The sequence below is a fragment of the Lissotriton helveticus genome, chromosome 6 (assembly GCF_964261635.1).
Source record: "Lissotriton helveticus chromosome 6, aLisHel1.1, whole genome shotgun sequence".
NCBI lineage: Eukaryota > Metazoa > Chordata > Amphibia > Caudata > Salamandridae > Lissotriton > Lissotriton helveticus.
This window is the reverse complement of record NC_136067.1, coordinates 1,157,237,464-1,157,265,091: the sequence shown is the minus strand read 5'-3', so window position 1 is coordinate 1,157,265,091 and position 27,628 is coordinate 1,157,237,464. Positions and strand designations below refer to the sequence as shown.

The 27,628-nt window shown below is 44.6% G+C and overlaps 1 protein-coding gene across 1 annotated transcript in view; it reads left to right on the top strand.

The window, feature by feature from the left end:
• DACT2 (dishevelled binding antagonist of beta catenin 2) overlaps positions 1 to 27,628 on the top strand; it is a 109,067-nt gene that overhangs the window by 64,061 nt on the left and 17,378 nt on the right. Inside the window, exons 2-5 of the mRNA XM_078647861.1 lie at positions 2,290 to 2,307; positions 2,832 to 3,039; positions 18,687 to 18,819; positions 21,870 to 22,169. Of these exons, the coding sequence (XP_078503987.1) occupies positions 2,290 to 2,307; positions 2,832 to 3,039; positions 18,687 to 18,819; positions 21,870 to 22,169 (659 nt within the window). The remainder of the gene's footprint in view (positions 1 to 2,289; positions 2,308 to 2,831; positions 3,040 to 18,686; positions 18,820 to 21,869; positions 22,170 to 27,628) is intronic.

The following is a 27,628-nucleotide window of genomic DNA, read 5'->3' as shown; positions in this document are numbered from 1 at the left end:
CGTTATGCTTGATTTCCCCTATTCACTAGTCTTCTTAGTTTAGCATGAGGGAACTTCTCTTAATGGAAACTGGATTTACTCAATTTGCTAATGATGACTTTAACAGTCAGCTTTTGTATTTGCTATATTTGAATCACTTTGAATTGTACTGACCATCACCATTTACCCGATGATTTATGATTTAGGACTAATTTGAATGATTTGAGTTTGTAACATTGCTAATCTGCTAATAAATCTTTATGGTCAAATGCGATTCACTGTTACTGATGCATTGTTAACGGTAAACCACAACCCTGGACTAAAGGCCCATCTGCTCAAGTGCAGCTTGCACTTGGGTTTGCACCAAGGATCTGCACAGCGGTGCAAATCCCATCCAGCTTCAACAATATTATGGTTAATTCGTCTAGTCCTGAGGATGACAGCCATTACCTTATGGGTGTGCTGAATCAGCAACATACTTACTTAGAGCATGAACCATTGAACATTTGTTTTAATTAATGTGATTTTGGTCTGACACGCATAACGTGATTCCTAAATGCTTAATGTCATTTCACTGTGTGTACCCTGTTCCTTTCTTTGAATTTTGTACTATATGTTTGTCAACCAATGAGCAAGTGACATGTTATAAGTATAGGCTTGTTTAGCTAGATTAACATGATGGCATATTCTTTCATTTGTAAACAAATGCATGTTCTGTATTTCATATCAATGAAATCATTTATTTATGAATATGCTTTTGCCTTTGTAAACGGTTGTTTGTGTCTGCGAGGCATATATTAAATATTGAACTCTTCCATTGTGTTATTTGTGCATTCCTTCCCAAACTGGTTCTAATGCGCAGTGAGAGGATATGGTTGCTGCGACCCTTAACACCCCTAGCACCCGCTCACTTGGTCCTACTGGGGTTCAGGGATTCGTGAGTACAGCGCATAAGCAGTATAAGGGCATGGCTGTAGCGAGACTGGCCTGAAGATTGAACAGGTGGATATGAACTCGGAAATATTATAAAACAAAGTGTACTAATCTACGAAGTGTTGGCAGTTGACAAGTTTATTTTGGTTAATAAAAATCAGAAATGTACACATCAAAAAACAATAGAATAAAAGGATTGACTGAAATATAAAACAATAACCTTTCAGGGCAGCAGCATCACCCCGTATTCTCTTGCTCTCTTGCTTCACATTGTATCTCTCTTATCTTACACTACCTCTTCCATAAAACCAGATATATAGAGCAAATGGCACAATTCAAGGTAACACGTAAGTCGGATTTACTATTTCAGTTCAGTCAAACAAGATGGGCAGAACATTCTAATGGCAAATTGAATTTAAGACGGTGGAAAATACACCACGTCTGTAGCTTCTACTGCTGGACGATTTTGAGGTGGTAGGGAAATGTGAATTTCCCAGGGAATTGCAGCAGGTGCCCTTTGTTAATTTTGAAAACACCAGGAAATACCCTCTTTGGCGGATATTCGCAGACATTTCAAATGGATTACCCACCTTAAATTCACAGAATAATTTAGTTTGAAAATGTTGGTAGAACGTTTTCGTTTAACGTGGCAAGCGTTTTGTCAAGGGGCGTTAGAGAAAGAATTTCTATATGTTGATTTTTTTTTCATGTGGAGAATGAGCAAAAAAGCGTGCGCATTTGTACATTCAACCTTAAATGTGCGGATTGTCCATAATCGACACAAGCGAGTATGACTATGGTGGTGACTACAGGAGCACGCCCGGAAATTCAAGCATCTACAAAAAAGGTTAATCTGTGTAAATCAGAGTCGCGACTCTAAAACGTGTGGACTTTTCCACACAGGAAGAGGAAATGAGGCAGATATACAGAAGAGCAGCGAAAAATACAGCCAGAACTTAAATAGAGGACTTCCATTGAAGAGTTACAAATTGGTGGAAGCCAGGTAACATAGTGTAAAACATTTGTAGATTTTGTACTGATATCTAAAGCGACTGACCGGCTACTATATATTGTGTATGCATTAAGGTGAGGGGCTGTCGCGCTCTCTTGTCTTGGGCGTCCTTCTCTCTTGTATAAAACTTTCAGAAATAAACAAATGCAGACAAATGTACCTTTTTATAAACTCGATTGCCATCTGACTGGCGAGTTCCGGGAGCTAAAGGTCACCTGGAATTGTTTGCATCCCAAAGGCGTTAGAGTGGTTGCCTCCCAGCCCCCTACGGCTTCTGGCCCCTCGGGCTGAAGACACCCGACATCTCAAGACTGAGCCTGCCTTCCATCTAACCCTCCCTGAGTGAATGAGAATACCCCCCACAGCTCGGGCCTGCTGGGAGCGTTAATCTCCGGCCCTGGGTGTGGATTAGGAGAGCAGGCAGACGGGACGGAGAGGCGGCGGGAGCGGGCAGGGCGCTGAGGGAACGCAGGTATGGCTGGCCCGAGGTTAACCTCGGGGGGAGTCACGCTGTAGGGGCGGAGTTTACTACACAAAACACGTCACGGCCTGCTAGACAGAGCTGTCCTGCGGGATTCAGAACAGACACTTACTGAGCCTCGAGCTGTGTATACTCCTGCCCTGAAACCCCTATCTGATGCCTAGAGCCTGAGTCTTTCTGCCCTTTCCTGAACGCCGGTGCCCTCCTCCGATCTTACTTTATATCTCTCTCCTTTTGCTGCCATCTGGTGCCCCCTGTCTTTTTCATTGCGCTCTCTCCACCCTTCCAGTAGCCTCGTCCTTCTTGTGTCGTGTACCCTTGTCTGCTGCCTCGCCTCGCCCCTGCCCCCGCTGGAGGAGCCTGCAATGCCTCGGGGCCGCGGTTAGAGGCGAACATGCAGCCGCCGGCGGGCATCGCAGCGGGCAGTGGAGGCTTGGACCGTGGACGCTTGGGGGAGAGGCTGCAAGCTGCCCTGGCTGGTCTGCGGGAGCTGCACCTGCTTCGAAGCCGGCAGCAGGCACTGGTGACCCGGGCACTTGCGATGGACCCGGTCGCAGGGGCCCCAGTCCAACTGGGGGGCAGCAGCGAGGAACGCGGGCTGGAGTGCACTCTAAGTGCCCTCAGGGAGCAGCTGGTGAGTACCCTGGAGAGGGGGGCTTGGGGCGCACATGTAAACTAGTGATCGGTCTATGTTTGTAAAGTAGAAACTATAATGTATTTATTTATTTATGCGATTTTATATAGCGCGAAATTTACCCGAAGGTGTCAGAGCGCTTTACATAAGAACCAGTTGAAAAACATAAGGATTTAGGATTACATGCGTTACATAAAGGATACACACAGAAAAAAAAAATTGCAAATGTACAAGATGTAAAGTCACACAGCCTTGTTCGGGGTTTTGCGGGCATTTCCCAGTGTGCTGGAGCTTTTGAGGCCGGTTTTAGGACGGGGTCAACTGCTGGCCCTTTCTCCAGCTTTCCTATGTCATTTAGAGGTGGCACACTAGTTGTTACCGGGAGGGGAGAAATAGAGAGGAAAGAACAGAAGCATGGTTAGTTTGAGCGTTTGTGTGTTTTTTGCCAGCAGTGCTTTCGGTTCCCAGTCGACCATGCACCTGTAACCGCTCTAGAAACGCCACACGGTCGATTACTATAGTCTATGCATCATTGGTTTCAGAGATGTCCTGGTTTCGCCACCGTGGTCCTGATAACAGAGAGGCAAGCGGCGCCCACAGTGGCTTCTGAGGCAATATCCATCTGGGGTCGGAGCCATCATACACTCATTATCCACCTGAAGCCGTTGCTGCTACTCCCGATCCTTTTACTGACTGTTCGGTATAAAGTGTTGTATGGGGCTGCTCAGGTATGTCAGTTCTTTCACCTCGAGCGATAACAATCATTGATTTATTCAGCCAGTGTTGAGGGCAGAATATTCAGTGCCCGTAAAAGCATTAAAGGAGGCTTTTCCCATGACCTAGTCACGTGAGGTTTATGTCGTAAGAAGTGGAGCGTTGCAATTCTGAAATAACTGAAGTGCGGAACGGTATTCAGGATATATTGGATAGCTTACTAAAACTAGTTGCCCAATGTGTGGGCGAGCAGGAGGTTAAGTGGCAGTAGGTTCTAGGCACTTCAGAGGCTCTTTGTACGCCAATTGTTGGTGTTTTTTGCTACCCCACCAGGGGGATAGTTTGCCCCTTTTCGTTAGTCCCACTAGGGCCCCTTAACAAGCATTCTACACTACTGACACCAGCATAGGTATAAGGATGTACAGACACCTATACACTACCCATACTGACTTTAGTACACACGAACACAATGTAATTTCACTGGGGGGGGGTTTCAAAAGTTCAGGGTTCAAGATATGAAGGGCCGATTGCACCCCAGTTATGGGTGTCTTCTACTGGCTTACCCGAAGAACCTGACTGGGACCATTCGTGCTACTTTTATTAGGGTCAATCGAATCTTTGCTGTGTCACTGTCTGTATACATCATGGCCAATACAATCCTGCCAGGCGCAGTATGTATGACCTTACTGGGGTTGAGGGGAGCATTGACTCACTCAGGAGTTTAAGTGGGATGAAAAACCTGGTAGTCTCTCAAAGGGGGGGGGGGGGGGGGCTACGTAATTAATGGCACGGCTTAAAAACACCTAAGCTAAAAATCTGTGCTTAGCATAGGGTGCCACCTGACTGGTATTTTGCTGTTTCTGTCATTGCTTTCAGATATATGATGCAACAAGTGACATCATACCTACAACAAGTCAGGACTATTTGCTTTGTCAATGGTTGTTAGTTGCATAAGATAAATGAGCAGCAATTATGGCGTGTATAAAATATTGAAAGAGCTTCCACTTAAAGCCCTGGTGAAACCACGAAAATGTTGCTGCTCCCGAGTTTCAAAAAGAGAAGGGAAATCCAGAGAGAACACGACTCTCTTTAAAGGATTTCCCTTCTCCTACAACGCTCATCTGTCATGACGTCATGCCATAAGTTCTGCACTAGTGAGAAGTGTGAGGTAAGCACGCGCGCAGCAACGTGCCGTCCGCCTGTGCCAGGGCACAAAACAGAGCCCGATAGATACACGTTTTGATGCCTCCTTTAAAAAAAAAAAACTGCCGTATCTCGGCACCGGTGAGACCCGGCCCACTTAAAGACCTCGACTCACTTATAATCACACGTGCATAACCCATTGCTCTCGTATAATCAGCGCACCCAAGATAACCGTATATCCGCTTCTCCCCTTCTTTTATGGGAAAACGTGTGGGGTTTTTATTACTGGCACTGAAAAAAGACATGCCGTGGAGATGGCAACCCGATTTCCACTTCAGAAGGGGCAGGACACACGAGATGATTAACCCGTACGTGGGTGGGGACGGTTTTTAAATTACAATCCGCACTCGTGGACTGAAAGATGAAAAGGGTTTTCGCTCACCAAAGGGACGAGGCGCAATCCATCGCCTTCACAATCCCCTGAGGATTTTTAGATGAAAAGCATGCTATCTTTGAATGTCCCTACATCCGAGCAGAGTGAAGTTACACTATTTTCAATTTAAATGACGATTGATTTGGGCTACGTGCAGCATAATTCAGGGCACCAGGTTTTAAACTCCCCCGCACTAGTAATTACACTCTCCAGTGACTTCCAGTTAATTCCCGACCCCCTCCCGCTGAGGGTGTTAGACAGGCCCCAGCTACCAATCAGGTGTGAAAATCCGGAGGATGTGAGTTTTACGGGAGAGCTTTCTCCCGTGGCTTTGTGGGTGGGACCAACCTCGAGCTTCAGCGCAAATCGGCTAAAATACGTGTGGGGCGTACATTTTGATAAGAGAGGGACTGGCCAAGGACATACACCGTCGCCAGCCGTCCATCTATTTAATATGTACTATGCACGCTCTGTAACAGAGAAGGAAGGCGGACACCATAAGCATGCGTCATTAGTAATTTAGCTTCCTATTGGGAGAAACTGTGACACAGTGATGAGACTTTCTGAAGTGCTTCTCCCTGTTGTTCTGGATAGGTATTTTTGCATTTGTAGAACTCGTGTAGTACTTAGCGGTAAACCTAAAGGGTCAGCGTAAACGGCGTTAAAAGTGTCCCTGGAAGGGATATTGAACAATGCCCGCCCACCCTGGAAGAGAATGGGTATGAAATGGAATATTGGAGCAAGTCCATATGCAGCTGCAGAATCTGGCTTTGCACAAAACATCAGCGAATCTCCTGGGGCAATACCCAGACAAAACCTTCACACACATTCAATCTAAAAAAATCCCATTAGGTTAGTCCAATGAAGTATAAACACAAGGTTAAAAAAAAAAAAATCGTTTATCACTGTCTATTTATAAACCACCAATAGTGAATAATGAATTAAATATATAGTTACATAAATGTGCGTGTAGTCATGACATAGAGCTTTTAAATTGTGTATGACACCATGTGTGGCTCTTCAGGAAACACCTGGATAAGTAAAACCACACCCACGGTCTACGTTGGCAAGGTTCCCGTTAAAGCGGAAGATCCCCCCCGCCCCCCCCCCTCTTCCAATCCACCCTCAGCAGTAGTCTTGATGGAAGCAGCAGAAAAACAGTAAAATAGCTCTAAGAGCCCTCTTTAGTTTTTTTGCATGTTTCCTCACTTCACAAGCAAACAGGAGGCTGTTGGGGAATCTTAGGGTTGCTGGAGGCCAACCTTGTTTGGTGTTATGTTACTTCTGCCATTAAAAAAAGAACAGGCGATAGATGCAATGCTGAAGAAATCAAACATTCACCCCCAGTCATAGATCTAGGTTAAATCCATTGTTTTTGGATTTAACATGGGGACAGTCCATTCAAGCTAGCCTGGCTGATGAGGGGTATACTCCGAAACCGGTCCCAGGATGCTTGTTTCTGGTCGGGGAGGACCTGGTCTGGCAGTTCAGGCTGGACTGTTCCCATGAGTAGCAGGGTCGAGATTGATTTGCACATGGCTAGGTCCAAACTGGGGTGTGATTGTGAATGCTTGATTTGTTCAGCTTTCCGTCCATCATCTGTTCTTTACACTTCTGCATTTGTAAACAAAATGATATCCATGCAATTTTGTTTCCAGATATGCTAATAATGTCGCCCCAATTTATCTCTGTTTTTACAGGCTGTCGTCCATGTGTTGTGTTGGTTCTTGCTGATTTTTCAGGGCGTTTAAGGTGACAGGCGAGGGGGCATTTTGGATTAACATATCGCCTCTAATGTGTGTTGAGCGCTTTGAAGCAAAACACACTCACAACACGCGCGCTTTAGACAGCAAATGTAAATGTAGTAGCCTCGAACATTTTGCTGAAAACTTCTAAAATATGAACGAATTCGAGTGTTTTTTTTAAATAAAATTTTAATGTATTTTTAGAATGCCAACTCTTCCTCGGATAACTGGTCTCATTAAAAAAAGTTCAACGATTTTTCAATGGCTTCTTTCATACAATTTGGGACGACCGGTCGTAAACCATTGCATTTCAGAGGAAGCGCTCTCGCCGCTCATTTGGAATGCGGTTTGGTTGACAAGGTCTTGAGCAAGGGTTGTTATTTTTCTAGCAGTTAACAAAAGTCTAAGACAAAAACTTTTTATGGCGACCACAGCGACGCTGTGGCAACCGGAGGGCCACAAATCGGCGCTTTTGGCCCTTCAATTTATGGCCTTTCTAGCATTACTCAGAAACTTTAGGGGTAGGTTCAAGACACGAAAACAAATAAACAATCCGTATTTCTGGCTCGGTGAATCTGAGGCGGTAGTAACTTGCATGGCCGAGTGCGCCCCACCCACGCCACTCTGTCTCCCACCTCCCCCAGTGAGCATAACAAACAAGAAAATGGCAAACAGTTACGAGTTGCGGGCACGTAATTAAACCAGAGAACAAAACGACTTTGTGTGTGGAATGTGTCCCCAGATATCGATTTGCGACAGAGTGATTAGAACGGCCCCTTGCCCGGCCCGAAAGCAGCCCGCAGGTGTTCACTCAGAATGCTTTTATGATTAACGGGGCTTACGACCCTCTCCCCACTTGTGCCAATAAACGGCAGCGTGTCTGCCGCCACCCGCTATGCCTGGCCTGCACACATGTTCTAACTTGTGCCACCTGCTTTCGGCGTTCAGGCGGTAAATGTAGACAGGGCACATCTCCTAGGCGTCACATTCAAGCCTTTTATGTTAAAAAGGCATTTGAAGTTAGTTATCTCCGTCCCCTTCATTATTGCAACTCATTTGTGAATACGATATGGAGTATCTCCAAAGCAAAATCCAATGCACGTCCATTCTTTGTGTGTATACATATATATATATGGAGCCACTAGACATTAACTGTTGCACTTGAAGCACTTGTCCGCTTTCAATTTTCATGCTACTGTGTTTGGCGCCATTGGGTGTTTTAAAGTTTTAAATTGCACTATTCAGCCTCACCGTTTGTCAAGTGAGCAAGGACACAGCCTCGTGTCCGAAACGCGTCTTGAGGCATGCACCGTTCCTTTGATTTAAAGCAATGAGAAAATAAAATCAGCAATGAGAAAATAAAATCTGATTTTGGCATATTACCGAGTCCGTGTACCTGTTTAAGTGCGCCCAGGCACTGGGAAGCTGTGGAGTCGATATATATATATATATATCCCAACAAACAGGTAAGCCCCAGAAAGAGTGACGCCTCTGGAAGATAGATGCAGCACGTCTTTTATTGAGACAACTTGCAAGCAGGTCAAAGGCCAGGCACAGGCATCACTGTTCAAAAATCTGCCACACGCGTTTCAGGAGTTATTCATAGCCTTTCTTCAGTGGCATTATTTCAGAAGAGGCAGAGCACGATTCACTGCGCACTTGTTTAAATTCCAATCACCTGCCACAGTGGGTGTAGCCCTCTGGGCGTTGTAGTGCGCTGCGGTGTTTCCCATGTGAGGCTGCTCATACTTTCTTCGATAATCAATTAAAATATTAATTCTCAAGTGGGTAGAAGCACTGTCCGGGCATAGAACCTGCCCCGCTTTCCAGAAGTCACAGCACGCATGTAGTCAGCACCACCCTGTACTGGCGCTGGACTTTCCTTCCCTCCGTGAACGCCAGCACCTGCATGACACCAGCACGGGCCCGCAGACAGGCGGTGGGCCTCACTCCACGGCCGGGCTAACAGTCGTATAAATCCCAACAAACAGGTAAGCCCCAGAAAGAGTGACGCCTCTGGAAGATAGATTCAGCACGTCTTTTATTGAGACAACTTGCAAGCAGGTCAATGGCCAGGCACAGGAATCAATGTTCATAAATCTGCCAGACGCCTTTCAGGAGTTATTCATATCCTTTCTTCAGTGGCATTATTTCAGAAGAGGCAGAGCACGGTTCACTGCACACTTGTTTAAATTCCAATCAACTTTCCTGTTTGTTGGGATATATATATATATATATCAAAACAAAACCCTTTCAGGCATAGAGTGACGCATAAATTATGCCAAAAAGAAGGCGAGAACTCTGGGTAGTTCTCAAGTTTAGGTGGAAAGCAGCCCCTGTTAGAGCACTCTCAACACCAGCGACACTCTAGATCTGCTCACCTCAAATGTCTGTTTTTCTATCAAAGTTTTTAAGCATAGGATTAGCACAGTGCTATCCACGCCGAGCTAGAAAATGACAATTTTTTTTGCAATTTATACAGCAAAGTCTTTAAGCATAGAACTAGTACGTTGCTGTCCTTGCCGAGCTGTAAAATTACAAAAGCAATTTATCACTCCAAGCACAATATTACAGCTTTGAATTAGTGAAATACCAACTCAAGCCAACCTGAAATGAGTAAAAGCAACCCCTGACACAGTGTTTCGCTCTAATTAGAGCTCTTCAGAGAGGTATAGCTTTGTCCAGACACAAGGGAGCACCCAGTATTAAGTCAAAACAAAACCCTTTCAGGCATAGAGTGACGCATAAATTATGCAAAAAAGAAGGAGAGAATTCTGGGTAGTTCTCAAGTTTAGGTGGAAAGCAGCCCCTGTTAGAGCACTCTCAACACCAGCGACACTCTAGATCTGCTCACCTAAAATGTCTGTTTTTCTATCAAAGTTTTTGCAAAAGACTTTGTCATTTTCTATCTTGGCGTGGATAGAACTGTGCTAATCCTATGCTTAAAAACTTTGATAGAAAAACAGGCATTTGAGGTGAGCAGATCTAGAGTGTCCACCATCCAAATCCAACCTCAAAAACCAAATCCAAATACACCCTCAAAATCCAACTCCACCCTCAAAATCCAAATCTACCCTCAAACTCCACCTTACAACTCCACCCTCCAAATCCACCATCCAACTCCAACTCCACCATCCAAAAACACCATCCAACTCCAAATCCTACATCCAAATACATATCTACCATCCAATTCTACCCTCCAACTCCACCCTCCAACTCCACCATCCAACTCCATCCTCCACCCTCCAACTCCACCCTCCACCTGCAAAAACAACCCTCCAACTCCACCCTCCAACTCCTCCACCCTCCAAATCCACCCTCCAAATCCACCCTCCAAATCCACCCTCCAAATCCACCCTCCAACTCCACCCTCCAACTCCACCCTCCAACTCCACCCTCAAACTCAAAATGCAACTCCACCCTCCAACTCCACCATCCAACTCCACCATCCACATCAAAATCCTACATCAAAATCCAAATCCACCATCCAACTCTACCCTCCAAATCCACTCTCCAAATGCAACTCCACCCCCCAACTCCACCCTCCAAATCATCCCTCCAACTCCACCCTCCAAATCATCCCTCCTACTCCACCCTCCAAATCCACCCTCCAACTCCACCCTCCAACTCCAACTCCACCCTCCAAATCAAAAGCCAACTCCACCCTCCAACTCCACCCTCAACTCCACCCTCCAACTACACCATCCAACTCCACCATCCAAATCAAAATCCTACATCCAAATCCAAATCCACCATCCAACTCTACCCTCCAAATCCACCCTCCAAATCCAACTCCACCCCCCAACTCCACCCTCCAACTCCACCCTCCAACTCCACCCTCCCAATCATCCCTCCAACTCCACCCTCCAACTCCACCCTCCAAATCATCCCTCCAACTCCACCCTCCAAATCATCCCTCCAACTCCACCCTCCAAATCATCCCTCCAAATCAAAAGTCAACTCCACCCTCCAAATCAAAAGCCAACTCCACCCTCAAAATTCACCCTCCAAATTCAAACCAGTGTTGTTTGTAATAGCAATACATGTAAGTCACATGAATTCAACACATATTGCATTACAAGGATGTGCGTTGTTACAACGCATGCTTTTACCACGCATGCTTTTACAACGCAGGTTTTTCAACGCAAGTCGTTACAACGACTTGCGTTGGGGGGTGCTGGATAGTAAATAGTTTAATTTACTATTCCAACTCCAGTCCCTGTGGATAGTAGGGAAGGTGTTGGATAGTAAATTAAACTATTACCTATCCTAGAGCGCCCCCCCCCAGCGCAATTCGTTGTAATGACTTGCGTTGTAAAGGCACTGCATGGTAAAAGTTGCGTCGTAAAGGATGTTTCCCGCATTACAAATGCTATAGGTGTCACATTTGCCAAAGCGTTTAACTATTAGCGTTGTAAATGACAAAGCAATTATTTTCACTATTTTCAACAACAAAACATTAAAAAAAATTGGTCTTTTACAATAGCAATAGCTCAAACTTTCCAAATGAGAAACATATTGCATTGCATTTTAACACCCTGTTAACTTCTGCTGATCTGATGCTCTCTTTCACCACACCTCCTTCTCTAACTCCCTATTCTATTCTCTTCTCCTGTGCTGATCTGCTGCTCTCTTCCACCCACCTCTTTCTTTAACTCCCTGTTATCTTCTGCTGTGCTGATCTGTTCCTCTCTTCCAACAAACTCCTTCTCTAACTCCCTGTTCTCTTCTCTTCTCCCGTGCAGAACTGCTGATCTCTTCCACCCTGCCTCCTTCTCTAACTCCCTGTTCTCTTCCCCTGTGCTGATCTGCTGGTCTCTTCCACCCGCCTCCTTCTTTAACTCCTTGTTTTCTTCTCCTGTGCTAATCTGCTGTTCTCTTCCACCAGCCTCTTTCACTAACTCCCTGTTTTCTTCTCCTGTGCCAATCTGCTGCTCTCTTCCACCCACCTACTTCTCTAACTCCCTGTTCACTTCTCTTCTCCTGAGCTGATCTGCAGCTCTCTTCAACCCGCCTCCTTCGCTACCTCCCTGTTCTCTTCTCCCATCCTGTTCTGCTGCTCTCTTCAACAACACCTCCTTCTTTAACTCCATGTTCTCTTCGCCTGTGCTAATCTGCTGCTCTCATCCACCCACCTCCTTCTGTAACTCCCTGTTCTCTTCTGCTGTGTTGATCTACTGCTCTCTTCCACCCACCTCCTTCTCTAACTCCCTGTTCTCTTCTGCTGTGCTGATCTGCTGCTCTCTTCCACCCCACCTCCTTCTTTAACTCCATGTTCTCTTCGCCTGTGCTAATCTGCTGCTCTCTTCCACCCACCTCCTTCTGTAACTCCCTGTTCTCTTCTCCTGTGCTGATCTGATGCTCTCTTCCACCCACCTCCTTCTCTAACTCCCTGTTCTCTTCTGCTCTGCTGATCTGCTGCTCTCTTCCACCCCACCTCCTTCTTTAACTCCATGTTCTCTTCGCCTGTGCTAATCTGCTGCTCTCTTCCACCCACCTCCTTCTGTAACTCCCTGTTCTCTTATGCTGTGCTGATCTGATGCTCTCTTCCACCCACCTCCTTCTCTAACTCCCTGTTCTCTTCTTTTAGCCCTCTGCTGACCTGCTGCTCTCTTCCACCGCCTCTTTCTCTAACTCCCTGTTCTCTTCTCCTGTGCCAATCTGCTGTTCTCTTCCACCATGCCTCCTTCTCTAACTCCCTGTTCTCTTCTCTTCTCCTGTGCTGATCTGCTGCTATCTTATACCCGCCTCCCTCTTTAACTCCCTGTTCTCTTCTACTGTACTAATCTGCTGCTCTCATCCACCCGCCTCAGTCTTCAACTCCCTGGTCTCTTCTCTTGTGCTGATCTGCTGCTCTCTTCCACCCCACCTCCTTCTTTAGCTCCCTGGCCTCTTCTCTTCTCCTGTGCTGATCTGCTGCTCTCGTCAACCCCAAATCATTTTTTAAATCCCGGTTCGCTTCTCTTCTCCTGTGCTGATCTGCTCCTCTCTTCCATCCCACCTCCTCCTTTAACTCCCTGTTTTTTTCTCCTTTGCTGATCTGCTGTTCCTTTCCACAACCTCCTTCTCTAACTGCCTGTTCTCTTCTCACATGTGGATCTGCTGCTCTCTTCCTCCAGCATCATTCACTAACTCCCTGTTCTCTAACTCCCAGTTGTTTTCTCCCGTGCTGATCTGCTGTTCTCTTTCACCCGCCTCCTTCTCTAACTCCCTTTTCTCTTCTCCTGTGCTAAACTGCTGTTCTCTTTCACCCCGCTCCCTTCTCTAACTCACTGTTCTCTTCTCCTGTGCTGATCTGCTGCTCTCTTCCACCCGCCTCCTTCTCTAACTCCCTTTTCTCTTCTCCTGTGCTAAACTGCTGTTCTCTTTCACCCCACCCCCTTCTCTAACTCACTGTTCTCTTCTCATGTGCTAATATGTTGTTCTCTTCCACCCGCTTCCTTACTTAACTCCCTGTTCTCTTCTCATGTGCTAATCTGCTGTTCTCTTACACCCCGCCTCCTTCTTTAACTCTGTTCTTTTCTCCTGTGCTGATCTGCTGTTCTCTTTCACCCGCCTCCTTCTCTAACTCCCTTTTCTCTTCTCTCGTGCTGATCTGCTGTTCTCTTTCTCCCGCCTCCTTCTCTAACTCCCTTTTCTCTTCTCTTGTGCTGATCTGCGGTTCTCTTCCACCCCAACTCCTTCTTTAAATCCCTGTTCTCTTCTCCCGTTCTGATCTTCTGTTCTCTTCCCCTACACATCCTTCTTTAACTCCATGTTCTCTTCACCTGTGCTGATCTGCTGCTCTCTTCCACTCGCCTCCTTCTTTAACTCCATGTTCTGTTCTCCCGTGCTGATCTGCTGCTCTCTTCCATCCGTCTCCTTCTCTAACTCCCTTTTCTCTTCTCAGGTACTGATCTGCTGTTCTCTTTCACCCCACCTCCTTCTCTAACTCCCTGTTCTCTTCTCCTGTGCTGATCTGCTGCTCTCTTCCACCCCGCCTCCTTCTGCAACTCCCTGCTCTCTTCTCCTGTGCTGATCTGCTATTCTATTCCACCACGCCTCCTTCTTTAACTCACTGTTCTCTTCTGCTGTGCTAATCTGCTGCTCTCTTCCACCTCATCTCCTTCTCTAACTCCCTGTTCTCTTCTCTTCTCCTGTGCTGATCTGCTGCTCTCTTCCACACTACCTCCTTCTTTAACTCCCTGTTCTCTTTTGCTGTGCTGATCTGATGCTCTCTTCCACCCACCTCCTTCTCTAATTCCCTGTTCTCTTCTATTCTCCCGTACTAATCTACTGCTCTATTACACCGCCTCATTCTCTAACTACCTGTTCTCTTCTGCTGTGCTGATCTGCTGCTCTCTTCCGCCTCACCTCCTTCTCTAACTCCCTGTTCTCTTCTCCGGTGCTGATCTGATGCTCTCTTCCACCCACCGCCTTCTCTAATTCCCTGTTCTCTTCTATTCTCCCGTACTAATCTACTGCTCTATTACACCGCCTCATTCTCTAACTCCCGGTTCTCTTCTCTTCTCCTGTGCTGATCTGCTGTTCTCTTCCACCCGCCTCCTTCTTTAACTACCTGTTCTCTTCTCCTGTGCTGATCTGCTTCTCTCTTCCACCCCACCTCCTTCTTTAACTCCCTGTTCTCTTCTCCTGTGCTGATCTGCTGTTCTCTTCCACCCACCTCCTTCTTTAACTCCCTGTTCTCTTCTCCTGTGCTGTTCTGCTGCTCTCTTCCACCCCGCCTCCTTCTTTAACTCCCTGTACTCTTCTCCTGTGCTGATCTGCTGCTCTCTAAAACCCGCCTCCTTCTTTAACTCCCTGTTCATTTCTCCTGTGCTGATCTTCTGCTCTCTTCCACCTGCCTCCTTCTTTAACTCCCTGTTCTCTTCTTCCGTGCTAATCTGCTGCTCTCTTCCACCCACCTCTTTCTCTAACTCCCTGTTGTCTTCTCCTGTGCCGATCTGCTGTTCTCTTCCACCCGCATCCTTCTTTAACTCCATGTTCTCTTCTCCTGTGATAATCTTTAAGCTATCTTCCATCCGCCTACTTCTCTAACTCCCTGTTCTCTTCTCCTGTGATAATCTTTAAGCTATCTTCCATCCGCCTACTTCTCTAACTCCCTGTTCTCTTCTCCTGTGCTGATCTGCTGTTCTCTTTCACCCGCCTCCTTCTCTAACTCCCTTTTCTCTTCTCCTGTGCTGATCTGCTGTTCTCTTTCACCCGCCTCCTTCTCTAACTCCCTTTTCTCTTCTTCTGTGCTAAACTGCTGTTCTCTTTCACCCCGCCCCCTTATCTAACTCACTGTTTTCTTCTCCTGTGCTAATATGTTGTTCTATTCCACCCGCTTCCTTACTTAACTCCCTGTTCTCTTCTCATGTGCTGATCTGCTCCTCTCTTCCACCCACCTCCTTATTTAACTCCATGTTCTCTTCTCCTGTGCTGATCTGCTGCTCTCTTCCACCCCGCCTCCTTCTTTAACTCCATGTTCTCTTCTCCTGTGCTGATCTGCTGCTCTCTTCCACCCCGCCTCCTTCTTTAACTCCATGTTTTCTTCTTCTGTGCTGATCTGCTGCTCTCTAAAACCCGCCTCCTTCTTTAACTCCATGTTCTCTTCTCCTGTGCTGATCTGCTGTTCTCTTCCACCCGCTTCCTTATTAAACTCCATGTTCTCTTCACCTGAGCTGATCTGCTGCTCTCAAACACCCCACCTCCTTCTTTAACTCTGTTCTTTTCTCCTGTGCTAATCTGCTGTTCTCTTCCACCCGCCTCCTTCTTTAACTCCCTGTTCTGTTCTCCCATCCTGATCTGCTGCTCTCTTCCACCCGCCCCCTTCTCCAAAACCATGTTCTCTTCTCCAGTGCTGATCTGCTGTTCCCTTCCACTGCCTACTTCTCTAACTCCCTGTTCTCTTCTCTTCTCCTGTGCTGATCTGCTGCTCTCTTCCACCTGCCTCCTTCTTTAACTCCCTGTTCGGTTCTACCATCCTGATCTGCTGCTCTCTTCCACCCCGCCCCCTTCTCCAAAACCCTGTTCTCTTCTTCTGTGCCGATCTGCTGTTCCCTTCCACCGCCTACTTCTCTAACTCCCTGTTCTCTTCTCCTGAGCTCATCTGCTGATCTCTTCAACACGCATCCTTCTTTAACTCCCTGTTCCATTATAATATGCTGATCTGCTGCTCTCTGCCACATACATCCTTCTGTAACCGCACACTCACATACATACAACCATGCACGCACACACATACAACACACATACAACCACACACACACAACCACACACATCTATCGCCCTCACTCTATCTATCGTCCTCACTCTATCTATCGCCCTCACTCTATCTATCTATCGCCCTCACTCCATCTATCTATCGCCCTCACTCCATCCATCTATCGCCCTCACTCCATCCATCTATCGCCCTCACTCTATCTATCTATCGCTCTCACTCTATCTATCTATCGCCCTCACTCTATCTATCTATCGCACAACAACAGCATCACTCAGGGGCACCACAGCATCACTCAGGGGCACCACAACATCACTATGCGCTACCACAGCATCACTGAACGCTACAGCATCACTTGTCGCCACCACAACATCACTCAGCACCACCACAGTATCAATCTGTGCAAACATTCAACAACAACTGGTTCAAATATGTTCTCACTATGTTTCAAGCTTTATTACAAATGTCACAAATTTTTTTGATATTTCACTTCTGTTCTTATATTTAAGTCATGATAAAATACACTGAACATAATCTTCACAAAAGTTATTTACAAAAGTTTAAGCTATTGCTATATAAATTACAATAACTTTTATTTCAGTATTAATTATTTTTAAAAAAACATTGTTATTTGTAAAATCAATACTTCTAAGTCACGTAAATACAAAACACGTTGCATTAAAAATACTATAGGTGTCATATTGTAAAAAAAAAAGTATTTGCATTGTAAATGACAAAGCTATTAATTTCACAATTTTCAAAAATAACACATAAATAGCACATTTGTCATGTACAGTACAAATAACTCAAACTTTCCTAATGCAAGACCTATTGCATTGCAAATGCTTGATCCTCTTGATGTCGCTGTGGTCTCTCCCACCCATCAATTCGATCCTTTATTAGCCTAAATATTCCCACTGTCCATTTTATTGCTCTCATCTGATCGGCTCCTGTCCATCTCTCCTTCTCCTTCCTTTCTCTCTCTCAGAACAGTTTTTCTCCCTCTACCAGATCCTTTCTACAACATGCTGTCCATTTTATCACGTTAGGCCAGTCTCTTCCTCTCTTAAACTCCCTTCCTGATACTTGTTTTACATTTAGCGCTTTGGCTGGAACCGAGAGCTGCCCTCTCTCTCACTCTCTCTCTCCCTCCCTCCGAGCAGGGAGAGAGGAAAGAAAGATGGGGGCTGCGGGAGGATGAAGTGCTGCATGGCAGCCACAGAAAGAGCCCCCGCTCCCCGAAAATAGCACCACATACCCCCCTGTCCCTCCCGAAAATCACCCATCTGCAACACCAAAAGCGACCCAAAGGACATTCTCACCAAAAACCCCGGTCATAGCGTGGAAAAATACAACTCCACCAAACAGATTCCATCAAGCTCAGAGAGGGGGGAAAACATGTTTTGGAGATTTTCTTGCTCAACTAGTTTTCTTCGCAAACTTGCTGCGAAGTAAACAACACCCGGGGGAAGAATACAGAGAGTGGGGTAATAATTGCCAACGCAGATAGGACACACCAAGAGCCGCGTGGTCTGTGGCTCTGTGTATGTGTGTGTGGTTCTGTGTGTGTGTGTGTGGCTCTGTGTGTGTGTGTGGCTCTGTGTGTGTGGCTCTGTGTGTGTGTGTGTGGCTCTCTGTGTGTGTGGCTGTGTGTGTGTGTGTGTGTGTGTGTGTGTGCGCAAATGCAATAGGTCTCGCATTTGCGAGAGATTAAGCTATTGGCATTGTAAATGACAATGCCATTTATTTCTCTGTTTTCAAAACCAACACATCAATAAAAAGTTTGTCATTTACAATGCCAATAGCTCTAACTTTTGCAAAGGCGAGACCGTTGCATTGTAAATGCTTGTTTTTATTGTTTTAAAGAGAGATACGTTGTTAAAAGCGGAACCATTTTTTGTTGTGTTCCTTTTATTATATACATAGTTTATTTGGCAGTTGATAATGTGTTCTTTGGTTCCTTTACATCTTACACTCAGGGCGGCTACGTTTGCAATATCAATAACTTTTTTCAATAGATGAACTCTTTGTAATATGCCATTGCCACCTTGTACATCCAATGTGACGTAGAATCACTGATAATTAATTGGCAATTGTAGTGACTTATAAGGCAGTGCAGCTTACTAAGTGTGGCCTTATAACACTGAAAGGGTATGAGAGTGGAGAAGATTGGGAGAAGATAAAGCGATCAGCAGAGATGGGATGACTGTAGCAAACAGCAAAGATCACATGTTCAGGGCTTTCCTACACTTAAGTCACATTTAAGTGCAAGTACATTGTTGGTTGTGGTGTATGGTATGCTGTAACCAAAATGGTTTTCAGTACAAATGTGCAGTTGTGTAGCTATGTATTGTTACTCTTTGTGTAGCTAATAATTGTCCTTCTTCATCTCCTCTCCCCTGATCATTAGTCACGTTTAAGGAGACAGGATGTCGGTCTGAAACGCCATCTTGATCAGCTGGATCAGCAAATCAGTGAACTGAAGTTAGATGTCAACAAGGCGTCCAGCGAACACATCGACAGTGACAGCAGACCGAGCTCGGGTAATGCTCTCCAAAAAATCCATATATCTGTTGGAAAACGCTAGTGTTGCTGAGGGATCTCAGCTACATCGTATACCATGTGAAGGTGCTTTGAGTAAAGCAGCATGACAAGTTAGATCTGAGATCCTGCCAGGTACAAATGAGCATACCATACATGTGTGCCCTTTAAGGCTAATGCAGGTTCCTCAAATTATAAATATTGTGTTGGGGACATTTGGTAAATAAAATGACGAGCTAAATTTAACCATTTCTTAAAAAAAAAAAATCCTGAGTACGTCAGTGTCCAGTATGCCTACAATCAGTTAGCTGATGCTTACACAGTACTTGCTCATCTGCTAAGTACATGAAAGGTTGTGAGTTGCATTTTCTTTTCCCAAAAGAATCAGTTGTCTCCTCATAATGGAGTTTTGCCAATTTGTCACAGAAACATAACAGATTTCTGTGGTTAAGCAGATCCGATATTGTCTGCCACAATATCCTCACCTCGAAGGTAGCTGCTTTTAAGAATTCTCCAAATAATCATCATACATAAATGTGCTAGTCCAGAAAGGTATTATACTTCTGTTTTCTGATGCTTCTGTGGAAGGTACACATTTGCAAATTGCCATAATTCATTCAGTTACCATTCCAACCTTTTTAGGTCTTTCCTGCTGCTTTAGCTATCAATTGTCAAAGACCGACCATGAGCAGAACAATATATAAAGTGGGCTTTAGGTGAACCCCTTACTCTGAGAGTATATCTTTCTTGTCTCTCTTACTTACTCTGCTTGTCTACTAATCTTTCTTGTCTCTCTTACTTACTCTGCTCCTGATTCAATAACTTTACTCGCTATTCGTGAGTTTGGACCACTGAAAGGAGCCTTTTGGTCTCAACGTGTTTTGATTGGATGGCACGCGTCCTTCCACCACTGACTTCAGACCTTGTATTGGAGTGCATATGGGGGCTCTCTCCCTCTGTATCACTTACCCTCTTCTAAATCCTACCCTCCTATCTTTAGTGAAAGCAATCCATTCTCTTCCCCGATGCTCACGTGCCCCCCATCACTCCAGCTTCCTCACACTCAAACAAGCATAGACAAAGCCAATACATTTCACAGACAAGACTTATTGTGCTTATTGGCTCTACCTCAATGCAAACCTTGAAGGGAATATAACTAAACATATATTAATAATATGCATCAGTGCAAGGAGTAAAAGTTTATTACTTTATCTAGTTAAATATATCTGAATAACGTACCTCTCAAAGAAGAAACATTTTTAAGCCTGAACGGTTTGCACATTCATGGCTTCATTCTTTTTTACTGTTCTGAGAAAAGATTGATCCAGAAATTATTGATATGAGTTAGACTTCTCTACTACTTTTCAAGTAGTTACATAAACAATGACAGGTCTAAGGGTTATTAGAACATTGGAATGCTGAGAGCTACATTGAAGACCATGGAGTGGCTCTGGGCTTATAATGGCTGGTATAAGCCTGGAGCTCCAACATTCCAATGTTTCTTTGTTCACAGCTCTGGCTACGAACAAAGGCTTCAGGGAGCCTGAGGGGATTCCAAACCCCTCACGCTTCCAAAAGGCTTTGTTTTTTTTGTTAGAACATTCTGCCCCCTAGTGACAGAATGTTCTAATAGCCTTATAGCCCTTCGTAGATGGGCTATACCGCTATTAAAGTCCCTCAGGGCCTTTAATAGCCAGTACAGCCCTCTATGGCGGGCTATAAGGCTATAAGAAATTAGGTATATTTCCTGAAACTGACTTCCATCCCATGTTGTCTGGAGCAAATGCAGTTGCCTGTTTCCTTAGCAATAACCTTCCTAATACTCATCTAAACCTCGCTTTATTGTTTCACACTTTGCACCTTCCTCATTTTTAGGTCGAGCCTAGCGTTGCGGCGCACCTCCGCTGCTCGCTCTGCGAGGCATGCAGTAGTAGATTATGGTCTGTAAGCCTTGCCTACTCTCTGCCCATACTTTTCATTGGCTGGTGTCATTGTCCTTGGTAAATGCGGGCTTCCGATTGATAATGAGGCTTGTTATTCCCACTTTGTTACCGCACTGTCACCATTTGTTACCACCCTTGGCAACTGGCCCTTTTACCTCAGATGTTACATGGACAATAAAGTAATAGATAAAATAAAGAAACAATACTGAAGAAAATGTGGTCTTGTGGCTAAACAAAATGGAAACCAGTGATCCTTGCAGTCATGATGCTGAATCTTTAAACCACAGCAGGGATGGTAGTAGGTAGCGCCAAGAGCACCCAGCTGTAGAACACACACACATCTTGTCATTAATAAAGTACTGTTAACCCGTTGGCTGCTTCTGTCGGCCAACGGCCATCGCGAGCACTACCTCGGTAGTGCTGCGCACGTCCGTTGGCAGATACGGCCCGCCCATTTCTTAGAATGTTCCGCACTGGCGCGGAATGTTCAGAGTAGCCAACGGGTTATAGACTGCTGTGAAAACAACCATTAAACAAGCAAATACCTTCAGAGTCATGTCAAAGAGAGGCACATGTATCAACATGAGTACTCGCAAATAAGGCCAAACAGCAAGCATTCAACAGCAAAATGAACACAAAACCTCCTTGAATAAACACTGTCAAATAAATTAACATTGTTTTTTAAACCAGTACGCTTAGACTGGTGATGTGTAGTGGAGAGCACAGCTGAACAGAAATAACAACATATTTTCAATACAGCACGCTTTAACCCCAGAAGGTTCAAGAAGAAGCCAACATCATATGTTCAGTTTCGCATGGCTTTTTGAATTCCATACCGTTAACCCATCAATTTAGCAGTATGTTTTAATCTTGTCAATTTTGTATAGTGGACTATACATGGCTTTGCCTCTTGTACAATGATTTAACGCTAAAGCTGTTATTTTTCTGATATTTGTACTCTCCACAGCATAACATCCATTCCCCTTAGTATAACTGATGTTAAGTCTAACCTTCCTTGGGTTTGTCACCCAAGTGCTCAATAATTAGTGGAAGATGAAATTTCTTACAAAGTTCTTCTGTCCCCTAACGTCTTTTCCCTTCTCTCTTAGGATTTTACGAGCTCAGCGATGGTGGTTCCTGTTCACTGTCCGCCTCCTGTACCTCTGTCTACAGTGATTCCGTGTCTTCCTCTCATGGGAGTCTTCACCCGTGTGCCCTGCAGCCGCGAACGAGACTGAGCATATTTGACTGCAGGCCCAGATCTGCAGATGAAACAAATGTGCATGCAGCAGTTGTCTCTACTAACCTCCAGAGGCATGGGTCACATATTAGGGATGGGTGCCGGATCAGAACCAGTGTGGAACATCTGAGTAACGGAACCAGGCCCCGACCAAGGCCAGTTTCAACAGGTAGATTTGAACATTTAAGCTTCCTTATTACTGTACTATCTTAAACGATTCCCTAATACAAAATAATTTCATCCCAATAATTGTTCTTTCCAGTTTTGCCACAAAGCATTAGATACAGTCACCTCTATAGGTAAGGTAAGGTAAAACCTTATTTGCATAGTTACTTAAAACCATTGCAATACATACAAAAAATAAAACCATATTTAAAATGTTCGTGCTCCCTCATGAGCGGCGCAGCGTGAACAGCTAAAAACATTTCTGCGTCATTACAGTTATAACGTCCCAAGTGATTGTGCTTTTGCGTCCTATAAGAAAGACACGATCCGCTGTGACAGTTAGTCGACCAATTAATAAGATTACCCCCGTAATCCAATACCCTGCAGATTAAGAATCAGTTTGGCAATTTTGCCCGAGCTGCTTTAAGGAATCTAACTAGCCTTGTGTTCAATTGTGGCGATGAGGGATCAAAGCATGCCAGAACTGCTTGTCTCCTTGTCCTGATCCCTCTTTGATTGAGGGGAATTTTTAGCAGCTGCCTCCTTTCTTGACACATCTTCGTGCAAGTGCAGATGATTTGTGTAATGTCGCCCTGATCCTTTTTGCACATGCTGCATAGAGTATAAGCCTGCACCCTTTTCCAGGGAGGGAGCTGCTGCGTGGTTGTTAACACTCCTAGGCGGAACTTTAAGAATTTTAATTTCAGTATTTTTGAATATCCCAAATTAAAGTAGTATTACGGGGCTAGGGACTTATATGTGGCCAAAGTCATCCAGGCGTGCGCTCTAACAGAGAAGGTCGCCTTGTCCTCTAGCAAAGAGTGTATCTTCAGCGTCTTTCACACCGTTTTTTTAAACGCTGAATGGAGGCAGTGTGTGTCCCATAAGGGGTAAAGGCCTGTGATTGTCAGAGCCTCCTGAAGATATTGACCTGCAGGTGAGTTCTGCCTCTGTTGGATCTCTTGCCAGAGGAGGTGGTTTAATGTGTTAGGGTTTGCAGACAATAATCTTGTGCCAGCAATTGATGAAAGCTCCGTAGCTGGCCCAGGTTTGCTTTATGAGACCAAATTCCAAACGAATTTGTGCCAGTGAGGTGTAGGTCGGGAGGCTGGACATTGTTGTATATGCTTTGACCAGTGTTTTATCCAGGAGGTTACTACTCTCCTGCACAGTGCCTCAGTACCGTAAGTAATCAGACCCTCCAGGATTTCGTGGTTGGCCGCAAATTCGGCACTTTTGTAAAAATGCCGCGATTTTTACAAAAGTGCATTTTTTTTTGGGTGGACCAGGTTTGATCGGTAAATAAAAAGGGGCAAAAGTATTTGAGAGTGTTGTTGCAGGCTGAAGCACTTAATACATGGCCCATTTTTGGAGTTGTCATGTATGCTGAGGCAATAAGGGGCAGATGTATCAAGATACCATTTTGCGATTCTCAAATAGCGATTTTTAAGGAATCGCTATTTGAGAAGTGCAAAATGGTATGTATGTAGAAATTCGCTATTTTTAGCGATTTCCTAAAATTCCTTAATTGCGATTAGCAAATTGCTAATCGCAATTAAGGAATAATTTCCCATTCATTTCTATGGGCCAGGAGGCCCATGTCTATGGGCCAAGAGGCCCATAGGAATGAATGTGAAATTATTCTCAATTTGCGATTAGCAATTTGCTAATCGCAAATTGAGAATAATTTCAAGGGTGCAAGGGTGTCTTAAGGACACCCTGCTGCACCCCTGAATTTGACATGTGTGCGCATATGGCGCACATACATGCCCTAAGGGCATGTATGAGCGTCATATGGCACCTTTAGAATTTTAAAAAAGTGCATTTTGAAAAGAATTCACCAATTATTTGCGAATTCTTTGTCAAAAATCGCAACACTGAAATGCTTAATACATTTCAAATAAGAAATCGCAATTTGCCATTTCTTAAAAGCCTCGCAATATTAAGGAATCGCAAAATTTGCGATTCCTTAATATTTGAGGCTTTTTGCATGATACATTCCAAATCCCGTTTTTTTTGTCGCAAACGCTGCTATTTTGCGAATCGCAGCGTTTGCGACAAAAAACCGGATGATACATCTGCCCCTAAGCAACAGAAACTCGGCATGTAGAATTTGCAGAAAGGGTGACTCTCCCTCGAGCCATTATGGGGACCTTGTCATTTCCAACACATCTACATTGCCGAAGTTCTTTCTCTTTCCTTTGTATTGCCCTTATATTTCCTATTTATTTCCTTATGCACTGTCATCAGTTTTCTTTTTTCGTATACATTGTTCTCACTTTTCCTTTTCCTCTTATCCTCTTTCTTCCTCATCCTCATGCACTGTCCTTGCTCTTTGTATTGTCTCATATGTTTCCCTTTGCCATGCATTGTTCTCACTTTTCCTCTTACCTATACTTTGCCATTGCTTTCCTCTTCCTTGTGCATTGCCCACAACTTCCCTTTTCCTATAGAATGCCTTCACTTTCTATACATTGCCTCGGTCTTCCTCTTCCCTTTGTACTATGTTTACTCTGCCTCATCATTACATATTGCCCTGACTCCTACCCTTCTCTCTGTACTGGCCTGAATCTTCCTCAGCTCTGCCTTGTTCTCCCCTTTCCTCTTACTGACACGTTATCCTCACTCTTCCGCTTTCCCGTACAGTGGCTCCACTTCCCTTCATGTGAGCCAGGTATTCTGCTCAGATCCACATGCAAATCAGATAAAAAGAGCTTTGTGGACTGATTAGTTCTCCTACTATTCAGTTTTATGCAGCTTAGAGGTCACTGGTTGTAAACCGCGTTCACCGCTGCAATCTCTCCTCTTTTTGCGGTGGGAACATTGAGTGCCACTGATTTGTGATAAGCTATAACATATTTAGTAAAGACCTAAAATGTAATTCAGTCCTGTGTGTAGGTTATTTAGGTAGTCCTATTCAGTATAGAGTTGTTTAATCCCCAGAGGGTAAGGCAGAGAAGGCAGGTAGCCTCTAGGGAAAGTGTAACTTATGGTTAAAGGATCAAAATGTACCTTTGCACCCTCAGAATGTGATATGTTAGGGACTGTGCACCTTAAGGTGCTTGTTCATACTGAAGTATCAGCCTTCACCAATGGAACAGTATTGTGCTACGTCTCCTTTCAACCTGTGCGGTTTGGGACACAGAAAGGGTAAAGTAGGCTCACTGTGGCACATCCTTTAATGTTCCCTTCACAAGTTCAACCTTCTGGATGCACAGATGCCCTTTCGGTCCCAGCTATATTGGCTGGAAGGTGCTATTTGCTCAAAGTGACTCATTGCTGGTGATGTCTTCCATGCAGGTCTTCAGTCTGCGGGATAAGGCTGTTTCCTTTACCTTGTCAGAGCATCTTGCACCACCGATCACTCCAAGGAATCACTGGTAGCCTGTCCCGGCTCCCCAAACATGTCACTTGATCTTTGAGGATGGCTGCAGAGATCCTTCATCAAAGACCTCATCAACTTTACAATATCCTTCTTGGGGTACACCGAACTGCACACTAAATTGGAAGACACAGACAAATATGCCTCTTTGAACCTGAGGAGTAAAAATCTAAAATCATCAGCTCTCTGGTACAAACAGACGTGAAACTCTAACCTACCACTAACCCCTCACACTCATGGGTCTTGGATACATTTGCAGAAAGATAGTCCCTCAGCAAAAGTCAGTCACTACCAAAAGAGAGGTGAGACACACTAAAGACGGCTCTATTCAAGGTAGACAAATCAATACAGCAACCACCAACCTTTTTGATATGTGATTTTGTCTGTATTCCTATTTGACACATGAACTGTAACTGTTACCTTCCTTTCCCCACAATTGTAAAGCGCTCTGATATCCCTCGTGATCTTGTTGGCGCTATATAAAACTTTATAAATAAATAAAATAAATGAAATAGGTAGTTAATTCAATTCAAGTTAATTCTTTCCATTTTTGGATTTAGTATTCATTTTATATTTGTATAAAATGGACCATAAATCCCAAAATGTAAACAAAAAAAAATCATGACCTGGATGAGCTACTTACAAAAAGGACCTGGAAAACCTGAGAACTCTAACTTTAAAGTGAGCCCTGTGGCAAGACCACTATTTATTTGTGGGTGAGGTAAGTATCTGTGCCCTCCCCCAATGTATGCAGACTGTGCGTGAATGAACATATTTAAAGTACCTTGGATAGTTTTGCAGCCAATTATTTCCACCTTTGTGTGCATGCACAATGCGAAAAGGGGTAAGTTAATGTTGCAGACTTAACCCAATGTGACAGTTCCGATTGAGTGTATTTTTAGAACCTTAGCATACAGAAGTGAACCATGTCGAGGGTAGTGAGCCAAAATCTGTTTTCTCTTTTCCATCTATTTCAGAATTCCTGCTATGTTTTTTTTTTTAAACAAAACCAGGAGCCACAATTTCCACACCTGCAGTAAGACACGTTCTAAGGGAGGAGTGAGATCATGATGCCTCTAAGAACGGATTAATGTAGAATAGGTAACACCATGAAGAAAGGCATGGATATAGAATAGTGGGAGAGCAGCAACACTGAGTATAACCGGGGACAAACTTGAGCTGAGTGAGGTCGCTGTGGGCTAAAACACCTCCCAGGATGTCAGACCCTCCAGGATTTCGCAAGAATGAATGATTATGAGTAAAATAAAGTGCAGCAAAAATGCTGCTAAATTTCCATATTTGTGCTGCTAAATTTCTATTTTTGTGCCGCTAAATTTGCTAATCCATGCCACTAAATTCTGGGGGGTCTGATTAATAGAAGGTAGTATTTTAGCCCGGGCTACCATCAAGAGTGGGCTCAGAGTGGGGCCGAGCAGTTTGGCTGATAATCCTTTCAAAGAAAGTGCAAGGATCATCCCTTTCCTTTTAATCTCCTCTTGCTGGCGACTGAATAAACCTTTTTTGTCTATGTAAATTCCCAGATACTTGTAAGCCTCTGCTGTTTCAATGTGTTTGTTGCCCAGGTACCATTGGTAGCTCTTTTTTGTTTCCTGTTGATTGTCATGGTCCTTGTTTTGCTTAAGTTTATTGAGAGACTGTTTTCTTCTACATAGACCTCAAGGCAATATATAAGATGTTGCAGGCCCACTGCCGTGTAGCTGAGTAGGACAACGTCGTCCGCGTAAAGTGAATTAGATATTGGGGATCCCCCTAATCTGGGTGCATGCGTATTACAGTTATTGAGTGCCAGGGTTAGGTCTGCCATGAATAGATTGAATAACATGGGGGCCAGCATGCAGCCCTGTTTGAGACCTTTCGATGTTTTGATTTTTCTTGAGAGATGCGTTCCTGAGCCCAGTTTGACTTGAACCCAGGTGTCGGAATGTAGGAGCATGATCATTGATAGAAGGTTGTTGGGGATGCCCCATCTGGCTAACTTAGACCATAGTTTGGGCCTCTCCACATTGTCAAACGCGGCACTATAGTCAATAAAGCAGACATGGAGCTGAGTTTTCCTGATT